Source organism: Natator depressus, chromosome 8 (assembly GCF_965152275.1).
Source record: "Natator depressus isolate rNatDep1 chromosome 8, rNatDep2.hap1, whole genome shotgun sequence".
Taxonomy (NCBI): domain Eukaryota; kingdom Metazoa; phylum Chordata; order Testudines; family Cheloniidae; genus Natator; species Natator depressus.
This window is the reverse complement of record NC_134241.1, coordinates 102,637,223-102,661,414: the sequence shown is the minus strand read 5'-3', so window position 1 is coordinate 102,661,414 and position 24,192 is coordinate 102,637,223. Positions and strand designations below refer to the sequence as shown.

Genomic DNA, 24,192 nt, shown 5'->3' with positions numbered 1-24,192 from the left:
AACTCATTTTCTGTGAGAATGAGAGGCTGAATAAAATGTGTGGTCTCCTGCTCACTGGTATAGTTACTCCTGAGGGCGTTCTGCGCCAATAAAAATTCTGTGCCAAAAAATAAAAATCTGATGCACAGTATTTTAAAATTCTGCAAATTTTATTTGTCAAATAAATGTGGAGGCTTCAGCATGGCATTGGGGAACTCAGGCCACTGGCTTCACAGAGGTGGGAGATCACTGTGCAGCTTCCCCCCGGGACATGGACTCAGTGGTGAGGCTGCATCCTACCCTAACACAGCTCAAGGACTGGGTCTGCCCCAGAAACACTCCAGGGCCCAGCTCCTCCACGCCAGATGAACCTAGGTGTGGGAAGGCAGGCTCAGCAAGGCAGGATCCAAGTGTGGAGGGGCTTAGTGTGGGGGGATCCAGGTGTGGGGTGAGAAGGTTCTGTGTGTGGCAGTCTGGGTGCGGGGGCGGGATCTGGATTCACAGGGGCGTGTTGTGAGGTTCTGGGTGCAATGGTAATGGGACTCGGTGGCGGGGGGAGGGGGAGATCCAGGTGAAGGTGGTTGGGGCTCCATGGGGGTGTGTCTGGATGTAGGGGGGATAGAGCTCGGCAGGGGGGCCTCAATATGGGGGGCTAAGTGGTGGTGTCCAGATGCTGGGGGAGTTGGACTAAGTGAAATGGGAATCCAGGTGCAGCTGGTTGGGGCTCGGTATGGTGGGGATCCGGGTGCGGGTGGCTCGTTGGGGTGGTCCAGGTGCAGGGGGAGTGGGGCTTGTTGGGGGGAAGGGGGAGGCTTGGTGGGATGGTCTGGGTATGAGGGGGGTCTGGATGCACAGGGGTTGGGCAGATGGAGGAACAGCTCCCTGCACAGTTATCCTTCCCTCTGCAAATGAGGAGTGATGGGTGCAAGAAGTGCCGGGGGGATGGAGTTTGCAGAGCTTCCTACAGTCGGGGGAGAAATCTGAGGGTGGGTCTGACACAGCCCCGGATGCCATGCAGGGGAAGAGGAAGTCCCATCCTCCCCAACCCAGCTGGGACTAGCAGCTGAGCCCTCTCTGCCGGCTGCCCTGGACACTCAAAACATACTGCTGGTGAGTGTCACATGACCGCTCTTGTGGCTTCCCTTTGCTTCTCTGTCAGAAAGTCATTTTTCTGTGGGGGAAGCAAAGAAATCTGTGGGGACATAAATTCTGCACATGCGCAGTGGCACAGTATTCTCCCAGGAGTATATAGTTCTTTTGGGCAAGAATGATGACCTTGATCTATATTGTCACACTGAGGAAAGTAATTACTGAACTGGACACTGCTTTGAAACTCTGTTTGTCTGACACTTAGACATAGTCCCCATGTCCCCATCTGATTGCTGGTTAGAAAGAAGAAACCAAGCCTCACCAGAATCAGGACCATGTCATATAGGAAATCTGAGGTCAAATACTGTGAACCATATATCTTGGCTGTTCCCATTCTGTATCTTGTAGCCAAGTGCCCAAATCTGGGAACAATAGGCAATGATAATATTTGCAGAAACGTTGCAAGTTAACAAATCATGATTCTCTTCAAGCTCATGGTCACAGAAATATTTTAAGGACACATAGCCCTCTTTCACAAATGTCTTCAGTACTGACCAAGTTAAACAACAAAAAAACAGGTTTAAGAGTACTTTCTTAGTGAGTCTCTAAAACTTGTACATGGCCTTGGGAACAACAATTTAGAATAGATCTTTTTCTCATTTTCAGTTGTTTACCTCTGACCTTAAGTCTTGGCTGTGGCTAGTCAGGGACAGTGAGCCCAGCCGATTCCTTCTCTGTTGGCTGGAAGAGGGATTTAGACAGGAGAGTCATCATTACTACTCCACAGGTTGAGAACTTTCTTTTCTTACTTCTTCAGTGACCTGGGACCTTCATTACAAAACAGCAAAACTTCTTGGAACATCTGCAAGATAGACCAGACTGGTTAATTGTAGAAACCATAGAAAAGTAGGACTGGAAGGGATCTAGATAGGTCGTCCAGTCCAGTCCCCTGCACTGAGGAGGACTAAGTATTATCTAGATCCTCCCTGACATGTTTGTGTAACCAGTTCTTAAAAACTGCCAATGATGGAGATTCCACAACCTCCCTAGGTAATTTGTTCCAGTGCTTAACCACCCTGACAGTTAGAAAGTTTTCCTAATATCTAAGCTATATCTCCCTTGCTGCAATTTAAGCCAATTACTTCTTGTCCTGTCCACAGTGGATAAGGAGGAAAGTTTGTCACTTTCCTTTTTGTAACAACTTTTCACATAGTTGAAGATTATCATGTTCCCCTTCAGTCTTCTTTTTTCCAGACTACACAAACCCAATCTTTCCTCATAGGTCATGTTCTCTAGACTGTTAATAATTTTTGTTGCTGTGTTCTGGACTTTCTCCAATTTGTCCACATCTTTCCTGAAGTGCGGTGCTCAGATGAGGCCTTGTTAGTGCTGAGTAGAGTGGAAGCATTGCTTCTCATATTTCACTGACAACACTCCAGCTCATGAAGGTAGGGACTGCAGATAGACTGAGCTATTAGTGAAGGCTAAGAGGAGGGAGCAGCATTTTAATTCCCAGCGGTGGGAGACCTGGTCTACATTTAAAAATAAGACTGACCTAGGCTAGCTACGTTGCTCAGGGCTGTGGAAAAAAATTTCGTGTGCTGAGTATTATAGTGAAGTCAACCTAACCCCTGGTGTAGATGAAGCCAGATCAATGGAAGAATTTTTCCATCAACCGAGCTACTGCTTGTCAGAGAGGTGGGTTAATGACATCAACAGAAAGGGTTTTTCTGTTGATGTAGGAAGCGTCTGCACTATGGTGCTACAGTGGCACAGCTGCAGCATTGTAATTGTACGGCTATAGTGTAGATATAGCCTAAGGTAATAAATTAGAAGAATTAAAAACCTTAACTTTAAGTATGGACGTAAGTGTCAAGGTTCCTTCCCCACTCTGAACTCTAGGGTACAGGTGTGGGGACCTGCATGAAAGACCCCCTAAACTTATTCTTACCAGCTTAGGTTAAATGCTGCCACCATCAAAGTGTTACACAAAGAACAGGGGAAGTGCCCACTTGGAAACGTGTCTCTCCCTCTCCCCCTCCCCCCCCAAATATCCCCCCAAGCACTACACCCCCTTTCCTGGGTAGGCTTGATAAAAATCCTCACCAATTTGCATAGGTGAACACGGACCCAAACCCTTGTATCTTAAGAACAATGAAAAAGCAATCAGGTTCTTAAAAGAGAATTTTAATTAAAGAAAAAGTAAAAGAATCACCTCTGTAAAATCAGGATGGTAAATATCTTACAGGGTAATCAGATTCAAAACATAGAGAATCCCTCTAGGCAAAACCTTAAGTTACAAAAAAAATACAAAAACAGGAATATACATTCCATTCAGCACAACTTATTTTATCAGCCATTTAAAGAAAACAGAATCTAACGCACATCTAGCTAGATTGCTTACTGACTTTTTAAAGGAGTTCTGACCTGCATTCCTGCTCTGGTCCTGGCAAAAGCATCACACAGACAGAGAGCCTTTTCCCTCCTCCCCCTTTAGCTTTGAAAGTAACTTGTCTCCTCATTGGTCATTTTGATCAGGTGCCAGCGAGGTTATCCTAGCTTCTTAACCCTTTACAGGTAAAAGGGTTTTTCCTCTGGCCAGGAGGGATTTAAAGGTGGTTAGCCTTCCCTTTATATTTATGATAGTAAGTAATTCAGGAACACACTTCATGGAATAAATGGTCAATTTTCAATATAGCAAAAGGTCAGCAGTGAAGCGGCCCCAAGATTCTTTGCTTGTTTGGTAATACCACCTTTTATTAAAGTTGCCCAACACATAAGAAGACCCTCTTTTCAGATTCTTATAACTTTGTCAAACTTTAACTAGTTGGGCTATTTCCATACCAGATGTCTGCCTCAGTCTGAATAATTTTGCAAAATTTCAACCAACTGGGTCAGCCATTTCTGAGAATGAGGCTAGGGAGTAATATGTTTTATGTTGTTAAACCTGCCAATCTTTTCTTTGAGGCACTTCAGCACGCACTTACTTTGGAGCATGGTCGAGTTCAGGATCCTAACACAAGGAAGAAAGGAGAGCAGCAGAATACAGACCCTGGACTTCAGAAAAGCAGACTTTGACTCCCTCAGGGAACTGATGGGCAAGATCCCCTGGGAGAACAACATGAGGGAGAAAGGAGTCCAGGAGAGCTGGCTGTATTTTAAAGAATCCTTATTGAGGTTACAGGGACAAACCATCCCAATGTGTAGAAAGAATAGTGAATATGGCAGGCGACCGGCTTGGCTTAACAGTGAAATCCTTGCTGCTCTTAAATACAAAAAAGAAGCTTACAAGAAGTGGAGGATTGGACAAATGACCAGGGATGAGTATAAAAGTATTGCTCAGGCTTGCAGGAGTGAAATCAGGAAGGCCAAATCACACCTGGAGTTGCAGCGAGCAAGAGATGTTAAGAGTAACAAGAAGGGTTTCTTCAGGTATGTTAGCAACCAGAAGAAAGTCAAGGGAAGTGTGGGCCCCTTCCTGAATGAGGGAGGCAACCTAGTGACAGAGGATGTGGAAAAAGCTAATGTACTCAATGCTTTTTTTGCCTCTGTTTTCACGAACAAGGTCAGCTCCCAGACTACTGCACTGGGCAGCACATCATGGGGAGGAGGTGACCAGCCCTCTGTGGAGAAAGAAGTGGTTCGGGACTATTTAGAAAAGCTGGACGAGCACAAGTCCCTGGGGCCGGATGCGCTGCATCCGAGAGTGCTGAAGGAGTTGGCGGATGTGATTGCAGAGCCATTGGCCATTATCTTTGAAAACTCATGGTGATCGGGGGAGGTCCCAGACGACTGGAAAAAGGCTAATGTAGTGCCCATCTTTAAAAAAGGAAAGGAGGAGGATCCGGGGAACTACAGGCCAGTCAGCCTCACCTCAGTCCCTGAAAAAATCATGGAACAGGTCTTCAAGGAATCAATTCTGAAGCACTCAGAGGAGGGGAAAGCGATCAGGAACAGTCAGCATGGATTCACCAAGGGCAAGTCATGCCTGACTAATCTAATTGCCTTCTATGACGAGATAACTGGCTCTGTGGATGAAGGGAAAGCAGTGGACGTGGTGTTCCTTGACTTTAGCAAAGACTTTGACATGGTCTCCCACAGTATTCTTGCCAGCAAGTTAAAGAAGTATGGGCTGGATGAATGGACTATAAGGTGGATAGAAAGTTGGCTAGATTGTCAGGCTCAACGGGTAGTGATCAATGGCTCCATGTCTAGTTGGCAGCCGGTATCAAGCGGAGTGCCCCAAGGGTCAGTCCTCGGGCCGGGTTTGTTCAGTATCTTCATAAATGATCTGGAAGATGGTGTGGATTGCACCCTCAGCAAGTTTGCAGATGACACTAAACTGGGAGGAGAGGTACATACGCTGGAGGGCAGGAATAGGATACAGAGGGCCCTAGACAAATTAGAGGAGTGGGCCAAAAGAAATCTGATGAGGTTCACCAAGGACAAGGGCAGAGTCCTGCACTTAGGACGGAAGAATCCAATGCACTGCTACAGACTAGGGACCGAATGGCTCGGCAGCAGTTCTGCAGAGAAGGACCTAGGGGTTACAGTGGACGAGAAGCTGGATATGAGTCAACAGTGTGCCCTTGTTGCCAAGAAGGCCAATGGCATTTTGGGATGTATAAGTAGGGGCATTGCCAGCAGATCGAGGGCCGTGATCGTTCCCCTCTATTCGACATTGGTGAGGCCTCATCTGGAGTACTGTGTAGTTTTGGGCCCCACACTACGAGAAGGATGTGGAAAAATTGGAGAGAGTCCAGCGGAGGGCAACAAAAATGATTAGGGGACTGGAACACATGAGTTATGAGGAGAGGCTGAGGGAACTGGGGATGTTTAGTCTTCAGAAGAGAAGAATGAGGGGGGATTTGATAGCTGCTTTCAACTACCTGAAAGGGGGTTCCAAAGAGGATGGCTCTAGACTGTTCTCAGTGATAGCAGATGACAGAACGAGGAGTAATAGTCTCAAGTTGCAGTGGGGGCGGTTTAGGTTGGATATTAGGAAAAGCTTGTTCACTATGAAGGTGGTGAAACACTGGAATGCGTTACCTAGGGAGGTGGTGGAATCTCCTTCCCTAGAAGTTTTTAAGGTCAGGCTTGATAAAGCCGTGGCTGGGATGATTTAGTTTGGGATTGGTCCTGCTTTGAGCAGGGGGTTGGACTAGATGACCTCCTGAGGTCCCTTCCGACCCTGATATTCTACTTGGCATGTGAAAGGACTTTGTGTCAGGGGATGTGCCTTTTGCCATTCCAGTGAAAATCTGCTTAAATTTGGTCAAGCCTTCAAAAAAAAAACAAAACAAAAAAACCACTATTCATACATGCTCAGTAGAGACTTGTTCTGGAGCTTTGTAACTAAATTCCCTGAAGTTTCTGTCCATACAGGGCATTCTCCAACCCAGGACTGAGCAGGGTTTTCCATGCAATTGCAGTTCTGGGCTGCTGCAGGTGCGGCTGGGGCTGTTCTCTCTAAACATACTCTTCTCCAGAACCTAGAATGGCACCTACGATTCCTGACTGTCACCATTTCTTTGCTGGCAGCAAATATTTGTCAAACACACTGGCAAAGTGTGTCTCTCATTCCCATCTAGTGCTGGCCCATGTACAGGATGACAACCTACTACTGCTATCAGAAACTCTGTTAAGCTATAGCCATAGCCACTTAAGCTAAGTGGATCTGTTGTAGATCTAATGATTCCAATCCTGCTGTTGAACCAGGTGGGTGTCAATATCAACGAATCATAGAACTGGAAGGGATCTCAAGAGGTCATCTAGTTCAGTCCCCTGCACTCAAGGCAGGACTAAGTATTATCTAGTACATCGCTGACAGGTGTTTGTCTAACCTGCTCTTAAAAGTCTCCAATGACGGAGATTTCACAGACTCCCTAAGCAATTTATTCCAGTGCTTAACCATCCTGACAGTTAGGAAGTTTTTCCTAATGTTCAACCTAAACCACCCCAATCAACCTCCTTGTAACAACCTTTTATGTACTTGAAAACTGTTATGTCCCCTCTCAGTCTTCTCTTTTCCAGACTAAACAAACCCAATTTTTTCTGTCTTCCTTCGTAGGTGATGTTTTCTAGAGCTTTGATCATTTTTGTTGCTCTTCTTTGGACTTTTTCCAAATTTGTCCACATCTTTTCTGAAATATGGTACCCAGAACTGGACACAATACTCTAGCTGAGGCCTAATCAGTACATAGTAGAGTGTAAAAATTACTTCTCGTGTCTTGTTTACAACACTCCTGCTAATACATCCCAGAATTGATGTTTGATTTTTTAAAAAAAATTTATTTGCAAGAGTGTTACACGGTTGGCTCATACTTAGGTTGTGATCTAGTCTGATCCCAAGATTCCTTTCCGCAGTACTCCTTCGTAGGAAGTCATTTCCCATTATGTATGTGTGGAACTGATTGTTCCTTCTTAAGTGGAGTACTTTGCATTTGTCCTTATTGAATTTCATCCTGTTTACTTCAGACCATTTCTCCAGTTTGTCCAGATCATTTTGAATTATAATCCTTTCGTCCAAAGCACTTGCTGCTACTCCTAGCTTGATGTCATCCACAAACTTTATAAGTGTACCATCTATGTCATTCACTAAATCACTTATGAAGATATTGAACAGAATCAGATGGAGAACTGATCCCTGTGAGACCCCACTTGATATGCCCTTCCACCTTGACTGTGAACCACTGATAACTACTCTCTGGGAACGGTTTTCCAACCAGTTATGCACCCACCTTATAGTGCTCCATCTAGGTTGTATTTCCCTAGTTTTTTTATGAGAAGGTCATGTTAGAGAGTATCGAAAGCTTTACTAAAATCAAGATATACCACATTTACTGCTTCCCCCCATCTGCAAGGGTTGTTACCCTGTCAAAGAAAGCCATTAGGTTGGTTTGACCTGATTTGTTCTTGAGAGATCTGTGCTGATTGCTACTTATTACCTTATTATTTTCTAGGTATTTGCAAATTGATGGCTAAATTTTTTTCTCCATTATCTTTCTGGGTACTGAAATTAAGCTGACTCATCTGTAATTCCCTGGGTTGTCCTTATTTCTCTTTTTATAGATTGGCACTATATTTGTGCTTTTCCAGTCCTCTGGAATCTCTTCTGTCTTCCATGACTTTTCAAAGATAATTGCTAATGGCTCAGATATCTCCTCAGTCAGCTCCTTGAGTATTCTAGGATGTATTTCATCAGACCTGGGTGACTTGAAGACATCTAACTTGTCCAAGTAATTTTTAACGTGTTCTTTCCATATTTTAGCCTCCGATCCTACCTCATTTTCACTGGCATTCACTGTTAAACGTCTAATCGCTACTAACCTTCAGATCACCTCTTCTTCTTGGTTAGGTGCACTGAAGTAGACCCCTACCATGATATCACCCTTGTTTTTACCCCTTTTATCCTTACCCAGAGACTTTAAACAAGTCTGTCTATTTCCATCTCAACCTCTGTCCAAGTGTATACATTTTTAATATAGAAGGCAACACCTGTCTCTTTTCCCTGCCTATCCATCCTGAGCAAACCGTACCCTTCTATACCAATATTCCAGTCATATATATTATCCCACCAAGTCTCTGTGATGCCAACTATGCATAGGTGTGTTTATTAACTAGCATTTCAAGTTCTTCCTGCTTATGTCCCATACTTCTCGCATTAGTATACAGACTTCACTGAACATAAGAACAGACATACAGGGTCAGACCAAAGGTCCATCTAGCCCAGTATCCTGTCTTCCAAATTAACAGAACAGCTAATTTAGACCCCATTATTCTATATGTATAGTTGGGATTATGTTTTCCAATGTGCATTACTTCGCATTTATCAACACTGAATGTCATCAGCCATTTTGTTGCCCAGTCACCCAGTTTTGTGAGATCCCTTTGTAACTCTTCGCAGTCTACTTTGGACTTCACTATTGTGAGTAGTTTTGTATCATCTGCAAATTTTGCCATCTCACAGTTTACCCCTTTTTCCAAGTAATTTATAAATATGTTGATTAGTACTTGTCCCAGTACAGACTCTTGGGGGACACCACTGTTTACCTCTGGGAGACACCACTATTAACCTCTCTCCATTCTGAAAACTGACCATTTAGTCCTACCCTTTGTTTCCTATCTTTTAGCCAGTTACTGATCCATGAGAGGACCTTCCCTCTTATCCCATGACTTCTTACTTTGCTTGAGAGCCTTTTGTGAGGGACCTTGTCAAAGGCTTTCTGAAAATCTAAGTACACTATATCCACTGGATCCTCCTCGTCTACATGCTTGTTTACCGCCTCAAAGAATTCTAGTAGATCGGTGAGGCATGATTTCCCTTTACAAAAACCATGTTGATTCTTCCCCAACAAATCATGTTCTTCTATGTGTCTTATAATTCTGTTCTTTACTAGTTTACATTATAGTTTACATTAGTTTGTTTGGTACTGAAGTCAGCCTTACTGGCCTGTAATTGCCAGGATCACCCCTGGAGCCCTTTTAAAAGTTGATGTCACATTAGTTATCCTCCAGTCATCTGGTACAGAAGATGATTTAAATGATAGGTTGCATACCACAGTTTGTAGTTCTGCAATTTCACATTTGAGTTCCTTCAGAACTCTTGGGTGAATACCATTTGGTCCTGGTGACTTATTACTTTTTGTTCCAAATCCTCCTCTAATGCTACCTCAGTCTGAGACCGTTCCTCAGATTTGTCACCTAGAAAGAATGGCTTAATTTTGGGAATCTCCCTTACATCCTCAGCTGTGAAGAGCAATGCAAAGAATTAATTTAGTTTCTCTGCAATGGCCTTATCGTTCTTGAGTGCTCCTTTAGCATCTCCATCGTCCAGTGGCCCGAGTGGTTGTTTAGCAGGCTTCCTGCTTCTGTTGAACTTTAATAACCCCCAAAAAATTCTTTTTGAGTCTTTGGCTAGCTGTTCAAATTCTTTTTTGGCCTTCCAAATTATATTTTTATACCTCATTTGCCAGAATTTATGCTCCTTTCTATTTTCCTCACTGAGATTTAACTTCCACTTTTTAAAGGATGCCTTTTTGCCTCTCAGTGCTGCTTTTACTTTGTTGTTTAGCCATGATGGCACATTTTTGGTTCTCATATTATGTTTCTTAATTTGCGCTATACTTTTAAGTTGAGCCTCTATTATGGTGTATTTAAAAAGTTTCCATGCAGCCAGCACTGATTTCACTTTTGGCACTGTATCTTTTTTAATTTCTGTTTAACTGACTTCCTCATTTTTGTATAGTTCCCCTTCTGAAATTAAATGCTAATGTGGTGGGCTGCTGTGGTGTTTTCCCTGCCACAGGGATGTTAAATTTAATTATATTATGGTCACTAATACCAAGTGATTCAGCTATACTCACCTCTTGGACCAGACCCTGTGCTCCACTGAGGACTAAATCAAGAGTTGCCTCTCCTTTGTGGGTTCCTGGCCTAGCTGCTCCAAGAAGCAGTCATTTAAGCTGTCAAGAAACGTTATCTCTGCATCCTGTCCTGAGGTGCCATGTGTACCTAGTCAATATGGGTATAGTTGAAATCCCCCTCCAAGTTTCAGTGATGCCTATTATATCACTCACCCCAAGATTAGTACTCACAGGGGGATCTCTATCTTCTCCTCTCAAACTCTCCATGATGCAACTTGATGGAATTTGTGGGGTTTTTTTAGTTTGCTTTTTTAAAAACAGGAAATTTCTCTCCCCTTTGTCTCCCCGGTTAAAAATAACATAATTAAAGTTGCAGAGTCAAACACTTAAGTTAGGAAGACAGTTGAAAGATACCCTGGAGATTTGGATTCAATCTCTGCCTCTGCCATAATGTGTTTATACGATGCTAGGGAAATCACAAGTAACCTTACTTCTGGCATTTATTACCTTTTGAGTGCTTGACTTTGCAGCCTTAATAAACTTATTTTAACACATTTTTTGTATGTAACATTTATTAATGATTTGGACATTTTGAAGATGGCTTACTGAGGTTAGTCAAGAAGAGAGACCTAACAAATCTAAGTGAATGGGCAGCACCGTGGCAGACGAAGTTCACCATTGACAAGTGTTGCATGATGCACATTAGAAGAAATAATCTGAAGTAAGTCTATGGCTACACTACGAGGTAGGGGTGTGATTCCCCTACTGGTGTGTACATACTTGCGATAGCTCGGTGAGAACTAGCGCAAGTGTAAATAGTAGTGTAGCTGCGTTGCTGCGGCACGGCGGAGTTGTGCTGAGTGTGTACCCAGTGTTTTCAGGCAGGTTTGTACTTGGCATGGCTCAGCTGTACCTCTGCTGCTGCTACCTGTGCTGCTGTGGCGACACTGCTGTTTACACTCTTCCTAGCTCCATGAGAGCGTAGCACAGGGATGTGCAGCTGAGCAGGGGGTCACACCCTGCCTAGCCTTGTCGACAGAGCCTGATTCCTGTTGCAGAGTGCTAAATTAACTGTCTCATCATGATCATAGAGTCATAGAATATCAGGGTTGGAAGGGACCTCAGGAGGCCATCTAGTCCAACCCCCTGCTCAAAGCAGGACCAATCCCCAACCAAATTATCCCAGCCAGGGCTTTGTCAAGCCAGACCTTAAAAACTTCTAAGGAAGGGGATTCCACCACCTCCCTAGGTAATGCATTCCAGTGTTTCACCACCCTCCTAGTGAAAAAGTTTTTCCTAATATCCAACCTAAACCTCCCCCAGTGCAACTTGAGACCATTACTCCTCATTCTGTCATCTGCTACCACTGAGAACAGTCTAGATCCATCCTCTTTGGAACCCCCTTTCAGGTAGTTGAAAGCAGCTATCAAATCCCCCCTCATTCTTCTCTTCCGCAGACTAAACAATCCCAGTTCCCTCAGCCTCTCCTCATAAGTCATGTGTTCCAGTCCCCTAATCATTTTTGTTGCCCTCCGCTGGACATTTTCCAATTTTTCCACATCCTCCTTGTAGTGTGGGGCCGAAAACTGGACACAGTACTCCAGATGAGGCCTTACCAATGTCGAATAGAGGGGAACGATCATGTCCCTTGATCTGCTGGCAATGCCCCTACTTATGCAGCCCAAAATGCCATTGGCCTTCTTGGCAACAAGGGCACACTGTTGACTCATATCCAACTTCTCCTCCACTATAACCCCTCGGTCTTTTTCTGCAGAACTGCTGCCGAGCCATTCGGTCCCTAGTCTGTAGCGGTGCATGGGATTCTTCCGACCTAAGTGCAGGACTCTGCCCTTGTCCTTGTTGAACCTCATCAGATTTCTTTTGGCCCACTCCTCTAATTTGTCTAGGGCCCTCTGTATCCTATTCCTGCCCTCCAGCGTATGTACCTCTCCTCCCAGTTTAGTGTCATCTGCAAACTTGCTGAGGGTGCAATCCACACCATCTTCCAGATCATTTCTGAAGATACTGAACAAACCCGGCCCGAGGACCGACCCTTGGGGCACTCCGCTTGATACCGGCTGCCAACTAGACATGGAGCCATTGATCACTACCCGTTGAGCCCGACAATCTAGCCAGCTTTCTATCCACCTTATAGTCCTTTCATCCAGCCCATACTTCTTTAACTTGCTGCCAAGAATACTGTGGGAGACCGTGTCAAAGGCTTTGCTAAAGTCAAGGAACAACACGTCCACTGCTTTCCCTTCGTCCACACGGCCAGTTATCTCATCATAGAAGGCAATTAGATTAGTCAGGCATGACTTGCCCTTGGTGAATCCATACTGACTGTTTCTGATCACTTTCCTCTCCTCTAAGTGCTTCAGAATTGATTCCTTGAGGACCTGTTCCATGATTTTTCCAGGGACTGAGGTGAGTCTGACTGGCCTGTAGTTCCCAGGATTCTCCTCCTTCCATGTTCTGGGGATTAGTGTGCACAGCTCAGTGAAAAGCTCTGTTAAGTATTTGGTGAAAGTCAGCAGAAAAATATATTAGGATGAATAAAGAATGATACAAAGTGATGTTGCAAGAATTAGAATGCTACTACACAAATTGGTGGTGTGATCTTACCCAGAATACTGTGTTCAATTTTTGCCACAAGTCTCATTAATGTTATATCAGAAGGAGGTGGTCTCTGGACGTGATCAATGAAACCTATTAGAGGTGGGGAAAGACTTCAGTATGAAGATAGATTGAAAGTATTGAACCTGTTCAGGTTTTTGAGAGGAGGCAAATAAATGGGGACATGATATAGAAGTATGGAAAAATGAAAGAGATGAAGAAGGTAAATCAGACACTCCTATTTACCTTTGTCATAATGCAAGAGCCAGGGGACAGTCAATGAAATTGAAAATCAGGATGCACAAAACTGATAAAGTAATACTTTTTTTTCACAACACATAATTGATCTGTAGACTTATTGCCACAGAATATCATTGAGGTCAAGATGTTTATATAGTTCAAATCCCCTAGATGTTTATATAGTTCATGAGAACATCCATGAGAACATGAGTTACATTAGGTACTATACAAATAAAAACAAAATGGAATTGTAAACCCGTATGCTCAGAGGCATAAATTAACCACCAACTGACTAGATTAGAAAGAAACTTCCTATACAAACAATGTATTGGATAATTGTCCATTTAAGGTTTCTTGTACCTTTCCACAAAGTACTGGTCGTTATCAGACAGGATAGAGGACTAGCTTGACCACTGGTCTGATCTAGTGTGTCTGTTCCTATGTTCCTGACGTTTGAAATAAGCTATAGATAATTGTGAAGTTCTCAGGAAATACTACAGTATTTTAAGATAATGAGATTCTGCTTTTCAGTAGAAATTGAATTTGCTTGATACTAATTTTTTAATAGGTGAGGCCACAAAGATTTTGAAATATTTTTCCAAGGAACTTGTGGGTTGAGGAACACAGCAAGTACATTTTTGTCGTATCTGAAATCCATCGTAAATAAGTGTTATCACATGCAGAATTAGGGTGAAACATGTGACTTTTACTTTAACTATAGGTCTCTGTTTGTGTTCATATTTTACTGTTACTTCTCGTGTCTACTCAATTTAAAATTGAGAAATCTCCCTATTCTTTTCTGTAGTTTAACATTATTCATGTATATTTGAAGAGGAGGATACTGTTCCTTTAAAATCAGGTGGCTGAGCTGTTTTTTACTAGTGCACTGCTTTTACATTGTACAGTATACTCTATGCAAATGAGCTGCCTGCTCAGCCTGTGTGTGGTTCATTGCCTTGTCGGGTAGCTGACAAAGACTCTGGAGACCTAATTCAGAATTCAGTTGTTTAAAACAGCAGATGGAAGGAGGTGTCGGCGAGATGAGGGTTTATTAGCTCCTCACAATAAAAGACCACACTGTCTCTGCAGAGGATCAGAAGAACCCTGGTGAATGAAACTGAGTTGTATCTGCTCTCGGTTCACTTTACAATTATGTGGTTAGCTCATGCAACTTAGTCACTTAGCATGAAGATTGGCTAATGATTTCCATGTAAATATCCATTATTTTAAGCACCATCAACGTGGGTGCTTTTATTGAGACTTTTTTGGGTTGCAGCTGTCAAAATTGTGGGAACAGAGCTTTTCATCTAGCTATGAGAGGCAGTTTACAGTCACTGTTGCTGCATTTGCACACTTTAGGAGGTGTAGCAATGTGATGAAAAGCTGCTCTCATACACAGCTCTTTATGAAATCCGAAATTTTCTTTTAAATAACTAGTGGAATCCTTCAGAGGGTGAAGTTGCTGGTTTTTGTTTGAAATATTTATATTAGAAAGTTATAACTAGGTTCTTCACTGTGCTTTGATCAGGAGGCAGAATCTGTTCCCTTCATCCCCTGCTAAAAATTAATGGGCTGTTTTTAATTGCGTCTATCTCATATTTTTCTATATATTTGGTTAGTTAATTTTTTTAAAAAGACAAACATGTAGGACAAGGGTTCTTTAAGAGGTTCATAAATTTTGATATATTCAACCCTATATCTTTTAGGTTTTGACTTTTTATTTAAGTGGTGTTTACAGTAAGTAAGCTCATTTTCACGGTTTATTCTTGAATACACTCTAACGCCTTGGTTTTAGAATGTGATTTTAATATTGCACATGGAAGGATAGAAGCATTTTTGGCCTTGCTGAATTTATATGCTTGAAAGTGACTGTGGGGGAAAAAGAAGTACAAAACAGGCTGAAAAAGCCTCAGTTGAACTGTGCCTTCTTTCTAACCTGCCACTTATACATGGATGACGAAAAGGGAAGGGCTTTTTATGACAGCTCTGTCAATGATGAATAGATGAATGAATGAATTACATGTTCAGAACTCACAACACGTGTTCCAGACTCTTCAGTGCATAAAAGAGTAGTGAGATCTCAGCACTGAAGTAAGACACCAAAGAAAGAAAGCATCGTGCCTGCCGCATTTGAGGAGAAAGAGACCAGCATACTTCATAGATAGCAGAAACAAAAGAATGTGCTACAGTATCTGAAGAATCTGACATTTGCTTTGTCTGTCCAAAGGAATAAAGGAATTCTGCACGTTTGGCAAAATAAATTCACTAGTCTTTATTGTCAGTTTGTGAAGAATAGTGAATTTCAGTGAAGTAGGACAGTGTGTTTTTGAAAAGGAAATGTGACCTGGATTTTGTGAGCTTATTGTAAACACTAGATGAAGGCAAGCTGTTGTAGTTTACTGAACCTTTTTAACAGATCAAGTAAATTGAAGTTGAGCCAAGACCTGGGGAAAAAAATCTGAATTAATTAATTTCTTTTTTGGGCATTTTGTTAGGACTTGGATTATTACTTATTTTTACCTGTACACAAATGTGTGTGGCAAAAACACATTCAAACTTGAAACAGATTTTTCTAATCTTTGCAGCTTTTTAAATGTGACTTGACAGTGCCTGAAAGGAGGCAGACAGAAGTATGAACAACTGATCAGAGACACTGGGTGCAGATCTTCATGACAGAGGCAAATTAAAGACCATGATTTATTTTTAGAGATTGGGAGGAAAAACATTGAAAATAATGGGCTTCTTTACCAGTTTGTGACAGGGTATTACTAGCCAGAAGCAAGTGAGAGTCAGAAGTAATTTGTAGCCCTGGGAATTTCTGAGAGTTCAAAATATGGATGATTCAAGTATTCTGCGAAGGAGGGGGTTACAGGTAAGTAACATAAATCTCATTAATTTTCTCTTGCTGTGGGGAACAGTCCTCTAAAAATAACAATCTAGTGAAACAGTTCCATCTGTTTGAGTGGAAATACAAAATTGAAGCTAGAATTACAACAGTTTTCATCCGTTATATACACTGATTACAAACGGGACTCTGTGATAGCATAGGATTTCTAGTTTATATTAATTACAGTATTTAAATGAAAGCAATTAGTTTTATTAATACCTTTGATTCAAATTTGTTTTGCATGGAACAAAAGCCAGTGTCTAAATTATTTATTTTGAAATGTACACTGGCAGATAGTAGTAAATGTTTGTAAATGCTGTAATGTGACTTTTTTGGCTTGCTTTAAACCAGTCATTTCAATTTTTTCTTATTTAGAGATTAAAATGAGAATTTTAACGTGATTTTTTAAAAAGGTGTGCTTATTTATTACTTTAAATGTTGAATAATCTACTTGTAGAGTACAAATCTACAGTGTAAATCATGTTATGGGGGAAAGATTAGAGTAGCAATGGCTGTGATACTTTCAGTCACTGCCATTTGCACATTAGTGAGCGGTTCTGTTTTTTCTACCAAACATTGTTAAATATGTAAGTGCAACATATATCATCGTCTGATCAAGTATAATTTAGAGAAACTTCTACAGTATTGCAGCAGACGCTATAATGTAGTTAAGTACATTTGTCCATGTTAATAAAGGATGGAGAGTGAACTATTTCTCACCAACTAAACCAACTGGAAAAAGGAAAGGAGTACTTGTGGCACCTTAGAGACTAACAAATTTATTTGAGCATAAGCTTTCGTGAGCCCCTGAGCCCCAGGCACGTTGTGTAATGTGGATATAAAAGGGCTTCTTTTCTACCTGTGTATTATCACACTTGTTCTGTATTGCAATTCTTAGAAATGTTACACTGTGATACACCTTTTGAGTTAAGAACAAATATTTATTTAGGGAAGCTATTGTTGGTGACTGTTAAACAAAATAGAGGGAAAATAGTGGGCATAACTTTTTAGCTGTATAGTAAATTATTTTAAATAACAAAGTGTACATATATACATGTCTCGCTATTTCACTGACTTTATTTTAAATAAATCAATGTATTTTTATTACATTAGTCATCTTTCACCGTGTGTTGTCTTTTTAGTAAATGTATGTTTTATTTTCTTTGTATGCCAACATATTCCAAGATTCTTGACTGGTTTGAGATGAAGTATTCTAGTTCTAGTGTGGGGGATTCTTTGAAATTGCTGTATTGGTTTGTATATGCCTCCTCCAAATGACGATGTATTTCATTTATGGCAGACCATAGTTTAACAAAATATAATCCTAAGATTAAGAGAGCTTGGTTTATAATAAATTTGTAACTGATTTTCAATAATTTACAATCAGTTGAAACCTGGTAGTCAACAAGAATGCATGTGAACTTGCAATTGCAAACCTGTTCCTGACAGCAAATTCATCAACAATATTTGATGCTTGTATTCTGATTGTTTAGAGCTTTTGCAAACCAGTTATTTTCTGTAATATGCTAGCTGCTTGGCCTATGTTTGTTGAGTTACTTTTAAAACACTGCTCAGAATAACAGATCATGGTTTTTTCATTTAGTTGGTATTGTACTATTATTTTAACGTATCTGAGAATAGTAGTGTATCAATAAATATCTTTTACATACAAAGCATTGAGGAATAGAAATACTTTTCTCTTTGCGTTTGTAAAATTATTATTTTATTCTTAAATATTCTGTATTATGTGTTGTTCTAGAAATTCAACAGAAATAACTGACATAATGAAAATATTTGTCCAAACGCAGATGAGTCAGCTAATTATAATAAGGAAAACTAGTAAATTGGTAAGGGTTTGACTCAGAAACATCAATGTTAGAGCTGGTCTGCAATGGAAATATGAAAATTGAGCTGAGGAAAAAGATACCTGCTAAATACTTCCACTAACCAGGTTAAGAGACATGCAGCAAATTAATATGTAGGTCTATGGTAACTTGTAAAAATACTTTATAGATCCTGCCAAGTTTGTTAGCTGGATTTGTGTTCAGTATCAATGCCTCAGTATTCACCGGACAGTGTTTTGCGTATCAGGTGACTTTCACTTTCCATTTATAAATTAAAATTTTTATTTGCCATTTATAATTTTAAAAATTTACTACATCAAATAATAAAGGTACTTTTTAAAATGGCATCCTATTTTTACAGGTTCCCTCATCCCCATCTTATAAGACCCAGATCCCTTATGGCTCAACTCAGAATGCCTGTGGAATTATTCAGTGTCTGCAGACTGTCCCTGAAGGATGCACTTTGGGATGGCAGCAATGAACTTGGAATTGACCTGTAGACCTTACACAATCTGTAAAGAATGTACACACACACGCGCACACACACAGAGTCTGTGTCAGATATCAACCACAGCCTGTTTTTTGTAGCCATTCAGTATGTAATTCTGTGTATGGCTCATTTCTTTGATTTCTTTTGCAGGTCTCCATTAAGGCTGACATTTCATTGTTAGCTTACCCTTTTGTCTACTATTGGTATATTGCAGCATGTATGATATTTACCATCATCCGTGAAAAGTCCTGTAATATTTAGGAGCAGTATGGTTAGTATTTTTTGGTTTTGTTCCAGGAGGTGTTACATTCAAGTTGTACAGGATGAATTAGGCTGTATACCAACTGTTGACACTGCAGTATAATATTAGAGGGCTATTCCTTTGTTTAAAAGTAACATACTTTGGATGAAACATTTAAATCAAGCTCACACCCTAGTAATGGGTTACGTAGGAAGCTTGTTGAATCTCTGTCGGTGGACATTTTAAAGAACCGGTTAGACAAACATCTGACAGGTATTGAAAGAGGCAAGAAGCTGAGATCCTCTTGGAGTCACTGAAACTTCTTGTGTTAGCAATGTTTCTAAAGATGTTTTACTTGTTGCCTATGTTTGAAATGTAAGAGTGAGTTTAGTGTCTCCTCAGAGTCAAGGGAGATGAACAATATTACAGATGTCTAATAGAACTGTGTTTTAAATAAATAAGTTAATGTGCACTGAAACCGTACTAGTAACTATGAAGATGGGGCAAAATATCCTCTTAGTAACAGAGAGAATCATATCAGTAAGTGATTTAATCTTTTATTCTTAGCACTGATTAAGACAAAAACAGCAAACCAAGAGCTAGCAACCACAGTAGCTTCACAAAGAGGCTTCTCAACAAACAATGAGTACTAATTCAGAGACCTCATAATTAAGAGATGGTTAAAAAATACACTTTTGCAATTAATGCAAATTAACTCCCCTCTTCACCCCGCCATAACCTAATTCTTTTAAAGTTATTTCAGAGGACTTCAATGAGGCAAAGTGTCCGCAGTTTCAAACAAGACTAGTGGAGAGAAAAGAAAAGAGAAAAAATTATTTTATTTTAAAAAACAAAGGGAAATAAGTATCTTCCTTAATTAAAAAAAAAAAAAAAAGAGCGAAAGACTGCAGCTGGGCAGTTGGAGAGGACATTCTTTTTCACTGGGAGCTCCATGGTGCCATACTTATGTACCAAAGGAGGGCTGGGGGTGATGGAGAGGCCCCGGAGTCTGGCACCAGTAGCACTGCCAGCAGATTGAGGGACATGATTATTCCCCTCTGTTCGGCACTGGTGAGGCCACATCTGGAGTATTGCATCCAGTTTTGGGGCCCTCCACTACAGAAAGGATGTGGACAAATTGGAGAGAGTCCAGCGGAGGGCAATGAAAGTGATTAGGGGGCTGGGGCACATGACTTACGAGGAGAGACTGAGGGAACTTGGCTTATTTAGTCTGCAGAAGAGAGTGAGTGAGGGGGGATTTGATAGCAGCCGTGAGCTACCTGAAGAGGGGTTCCAAAGAGGATGGAGCTAGGCGCCTCTGAGTGGTGGCAGATGACAGAACAAGGAGCAATGGTCTCAAGTTGGAGTTGGGGAGGTCTAGATCGGATATTAGGAAAAACTATTTCACTAGGAGGGTGGTGAGGCACTGGAACGGGTTACCTAGGAAGGTGGTGGAATCTCCATCCTTAGAGGTTTTTAAGTCCTGGCTTGACAAAGCCCTGGCTGGGATGATTTAGATGGGGTTGGGCCCTGCTTTGAGCAGAGGATTGGACTAGATGACCTCCTAAGGTCTTTTCCAACCCTAATCTTCTATGATTCTATGATTTTCATTGTGAAGATCATATTAATCCACAGTTTTTTCTTTTATAAAGGCGTTAAAGATAAACTGTGAAGATGCTTCGATTTCCCTGGTCTGAAAGATGTCTTCTATTTCATTCCTCTTAAATCCTAGCTCACAAAATGAAGAATGTAATTCAGATAAAATTTCACTTTTTCATGTGTGGCCCCACCATCAATTAAACTAGAGTGCTGGCTTTCTTTGTGATTACTAGTCTAGTCACACACATGTGGAACAACGCCTTTATTCCATTCATGAAAACGGAGCAGGCAAGGCAGAGTAGGGGGATAGTGTAGCATCACATCAGTATAAACCGTAAGCATCTATATAAACCAAAACAAAGCTGGCAGGTCTCATGTTAGGCCCATCAGCCTTGACCGCTGTCCTCTTTTAATTAGTTTAGTCAGTAGTTGACTTATTTTACATTAATTTCCAACTGAAAATAACATCCAAAAAAGGAATTAAAATTGAATTTCAAAAATATATTTAACTTATTACCTAAAGTTGAGAAGAATTTGCTTGAAGTTTCCTCAGTGAGGAGAAATTGGTAAGTTTGAATATGAATTGGGGAACAATTTGGGCAATGTTGTAACCATTTACAGTTACTTAACAGGAGGAATTTCACATTACAACAAACTTAAAAAAATATATATTTAATAGAGAAATTTGTCTGGCCAGTACTGTTATGTTTTATTTTTTTACTGTTTGAGAGATTTGTTTTAACAAGCCTCACTTATTTAATATCACGCTCAAGAGTACCAGGAGCTAAACAGAAACTACAAGACCAGTTCCCTGCTGAAACAGCACCATTCTTAATGATATAGAGATCTACTGAGAACATAACATGGTAGGAGGGGACACTGCTGGTGAGGAAGGATGATAGTGCTGTTTAATTAGGCATACATATGGTTTTTGGTCAGCTCCTGCTACACTTACGGGTGATATAAATAAGTGTTAAAACAGAAATATCTTATTGGTCTGATTATTTGCTACAGGTGTGTTTAAACCAGTGACTTCAGTTTTCCAACAAAAACCTTATGCTGAACCAGATATTTGACCTAAATTCTTTTCAACTCCTGTGTGAAGAGATAAAATGCAAGTGGCTGATTCTATGACTTGGGGAAGAAATTTTATCATTTTAGCAACTCTCCATTAAATAGTAGAGGTTATTTTAAGTATATGCATCTTTATAAAAAAAAAAGTAGAAGCTGGTAAAAGGGGTGTTTTTTGATGAATATACGGTTTTCTGTCTTTTCTCCTACATGTGAGTAGCTAGTGTCTACCAGCATGATTGGCTTATTTGTTGCCAGAAGGACATAATTAACAGTCCTCAATGCCCTCCACAATCTCTTGGATTGCTGTGTAGTTAGAATGGCTTTCATTCTTCCTCTTAGCCATACAGGATGCATCACTTCTATTCATGTCACCTCAGATCTACGTGCTCAGTGCCAGAAATCCCAAGTCTGCAACAGAAGCTGTTTCTCACACCTAACAGCATAATGTGCTGCCACCATGATACAAAGATAGCTTTTTAATTTGCTTACCTTTAATGGTGGTCACTATATAAGCAGTCCCACTTGCCACTTTCATGAGAGAGAAATGTCCCGCAGTGAGGCGCATATATTTTGCTTCGTAAAACTGATGCCTAGAGGTTGAAATTAGTTAATAATCTTCGGTTCTCTTATGTCTGCTGATTATACTAGTGCTACTGAAGACAACCATATTAAAAGATAGCTGAAAGGTAGTGATTGTTTGTTTTTAATAGGTAGTTAATTAAAACATGACAAGTGAAAAATTACTAATATGGATCTGGAGCAGATACTGGCCACACATTTTATACTTTAGATGATAGTTAAGCTGCAGAGATGCATATATTTATCTTAAAGGACCCTTTTAAATATCAAAAGTAAATTAGTACGTCAATTTGTAAACATGCAAAAATATTCTCTTCTCATTTTTGATTCATTTTTAATTATTTTGTGAAGAGATTCTATACAAAAAATAAATACTGTTGAGGCTTTTGGAAGTTGGTGAGTTTTTGGAATTACAGGAATGAAGCAAGTTCGTTTTTTTTTTTTGATAGTTCCAGAATTTTTATAAGGTTATGACTTTATAATATGTAGTATTATGGAAGCTGGCAGGTGTCTGAAAAATCAGAGGACAGCTACGTAGAAGTTTGAAATGGTGTATTGCTCTCTACTTCTCCGAAGTGTGTCATGCTGGAACAACTCCTCTTGCTTCGGTGAGGCATTTTTCAGCTTAGTTTTAGTCTGTTTTAGTAATAGTATAAATAGCATTAGTGTAGATAGACCCCCTCGCTTAGCATAGAGGGGCTCCCTTTGCCCCTTGGGTCAAGTATGTCCCAGGTTTCAAACCCTGTGCCTCCTGCAGGAAGCCTATGCAGGTGAGCTACCCATACTCCAGTTGTCTGAAGTGTCTGGGAGAGGCTCATGTATGAGAGCATTGTCAAATCTGTCAGGACGTCAAGCCTCATACAAAGAAAGACGGAGACTAGACTAAGGGCTGTTATAATGGAAGCTGCTCTTAGACTGGCATCGGAGCCAAGCAATTTGGATTCAGCACTGAGCACCTCAGCTTCGGTGCGAAGCACCCCTCCGTTGTCATGTTTCTTGGCTACAGTTCTCCGTCTCTGGTGCTGAGAAAAAAAGTAGGAAGCAACGGTCCACGAGGGGACATTCCCCAGTACTGAGAGAGGACAAATAAAGGGAGTGCAGCAGCGTGCAACCCATGTTGTGTCACTCATCCGCTCCCGCTACCCTAGCAGTACTGTCAATTCCGCCCTGCTCACAGGTGCCATTGAAACTGGTGCGGGACCACCTGCCAACTCCGGGGAGTCGTCATGGCGCCAACAGGATTGTGTTGCCTTCCACCCTGGAGGCCTTTGCAGCAGTTAGGAACCTACTGCATGATGAGATTACTGGTTCTGTGGATGAAGGGAAAGTAGTGGATGTATTGTTTCTTGACTTTAGCAAAGCTTTTGACACGGTCTCCCACAGTATTCTTGTCAGCAAGTTAAGGAAGTATGGGCTAGATGAATGCACTATAAGGTGGGTAGAAAGCTGGCTAGATTGTCGGGCTCAACGGGTAGTGATCAATGGCTCCATGTCTAGTTGGCAGCCGGTGTCAAGTGGAGTGCCCCAGGGGTCGGTCCTGGGGCCGGTTTTGTTCAATATCTTCATAAATGATCTGGAGGATGGTGTGGATTGCACTCTCAGCAAATTTGCGGATGATACTAAACTGGGAGGAGTGGTAGATACGCTGGAGGGGAAGGATAGGATACAGAAGGACCTAGACAAATTGGAGGATTGGGCCAAAAGAAATCAGATGAGGTTCAATAAGGATAAGTGCAGGGTCCTGCACTTAGGATGGAAGAATCCAATGCATCGCTACAGACTAGGGACCGAATGGCTAGGCAGCAGTTCTGCGGAAAAGGACCTAGGGGTGACAGTGGACGAGAAGCTGGATATGAGTCAACAGTGTGCCCTTGTTGCCAAGAAGGCCAATGGCATTTTGGGATGTAGAAGTAGGGGCATAGCGAGCAGATCGAGGGACGTGATCGTTCCCCTCTATTCGACACTGGTGAGGCCTCATCTGGAGTACTGTGTCCAGTTTTGGGCCCCACACTACAGGAAGGATGTGGATAAATTGGAGAGAGTCCAGCGAAGGGCAACAAAAATGATTAGGGGTCTAGAGCACATGACTTATGAGGAGAGGCTGAGGGAGCTGGGATTGTTTAGTCTGCAGAAGAGAAGAATGAGGGGGGATTTGATAGCTGCTTTCAACTACCTGAAAGGGGGTTCCA

General features: G+C 41.4%; 1 protein-coding gene across 6 annotated transcripts in view; it reads left to right on the top strand.

Annotated features, from left to right (window-relative positions):
- MAST2 (microtubule associated serine/threonine kinase 2) overlaps positions 1–24,192 on the top strand; it is a 379,580-nt gene that overhangs the window by 124,692 nt on the left and 230,696 nt on the right. The window contains exon 1 of one of the 6 annotated variants that reach the window (XM_074961831.1): positions 15,259–16,161. The exons of the other annotated variants lie outside the window; for them this stretch is intronic. Coding sequence (XP_074817932.1) covers positions 16,123–16,161 — 39 coding nt within the window. The 5' untranslated portion in view covers positions 15,259–16,122. Of the gene's footprint in view, positions 1–15,258; positions 16,162–24,192 lie in introns of those variants that run through there. 6 annotated transcript variants of the gene reach the window in all.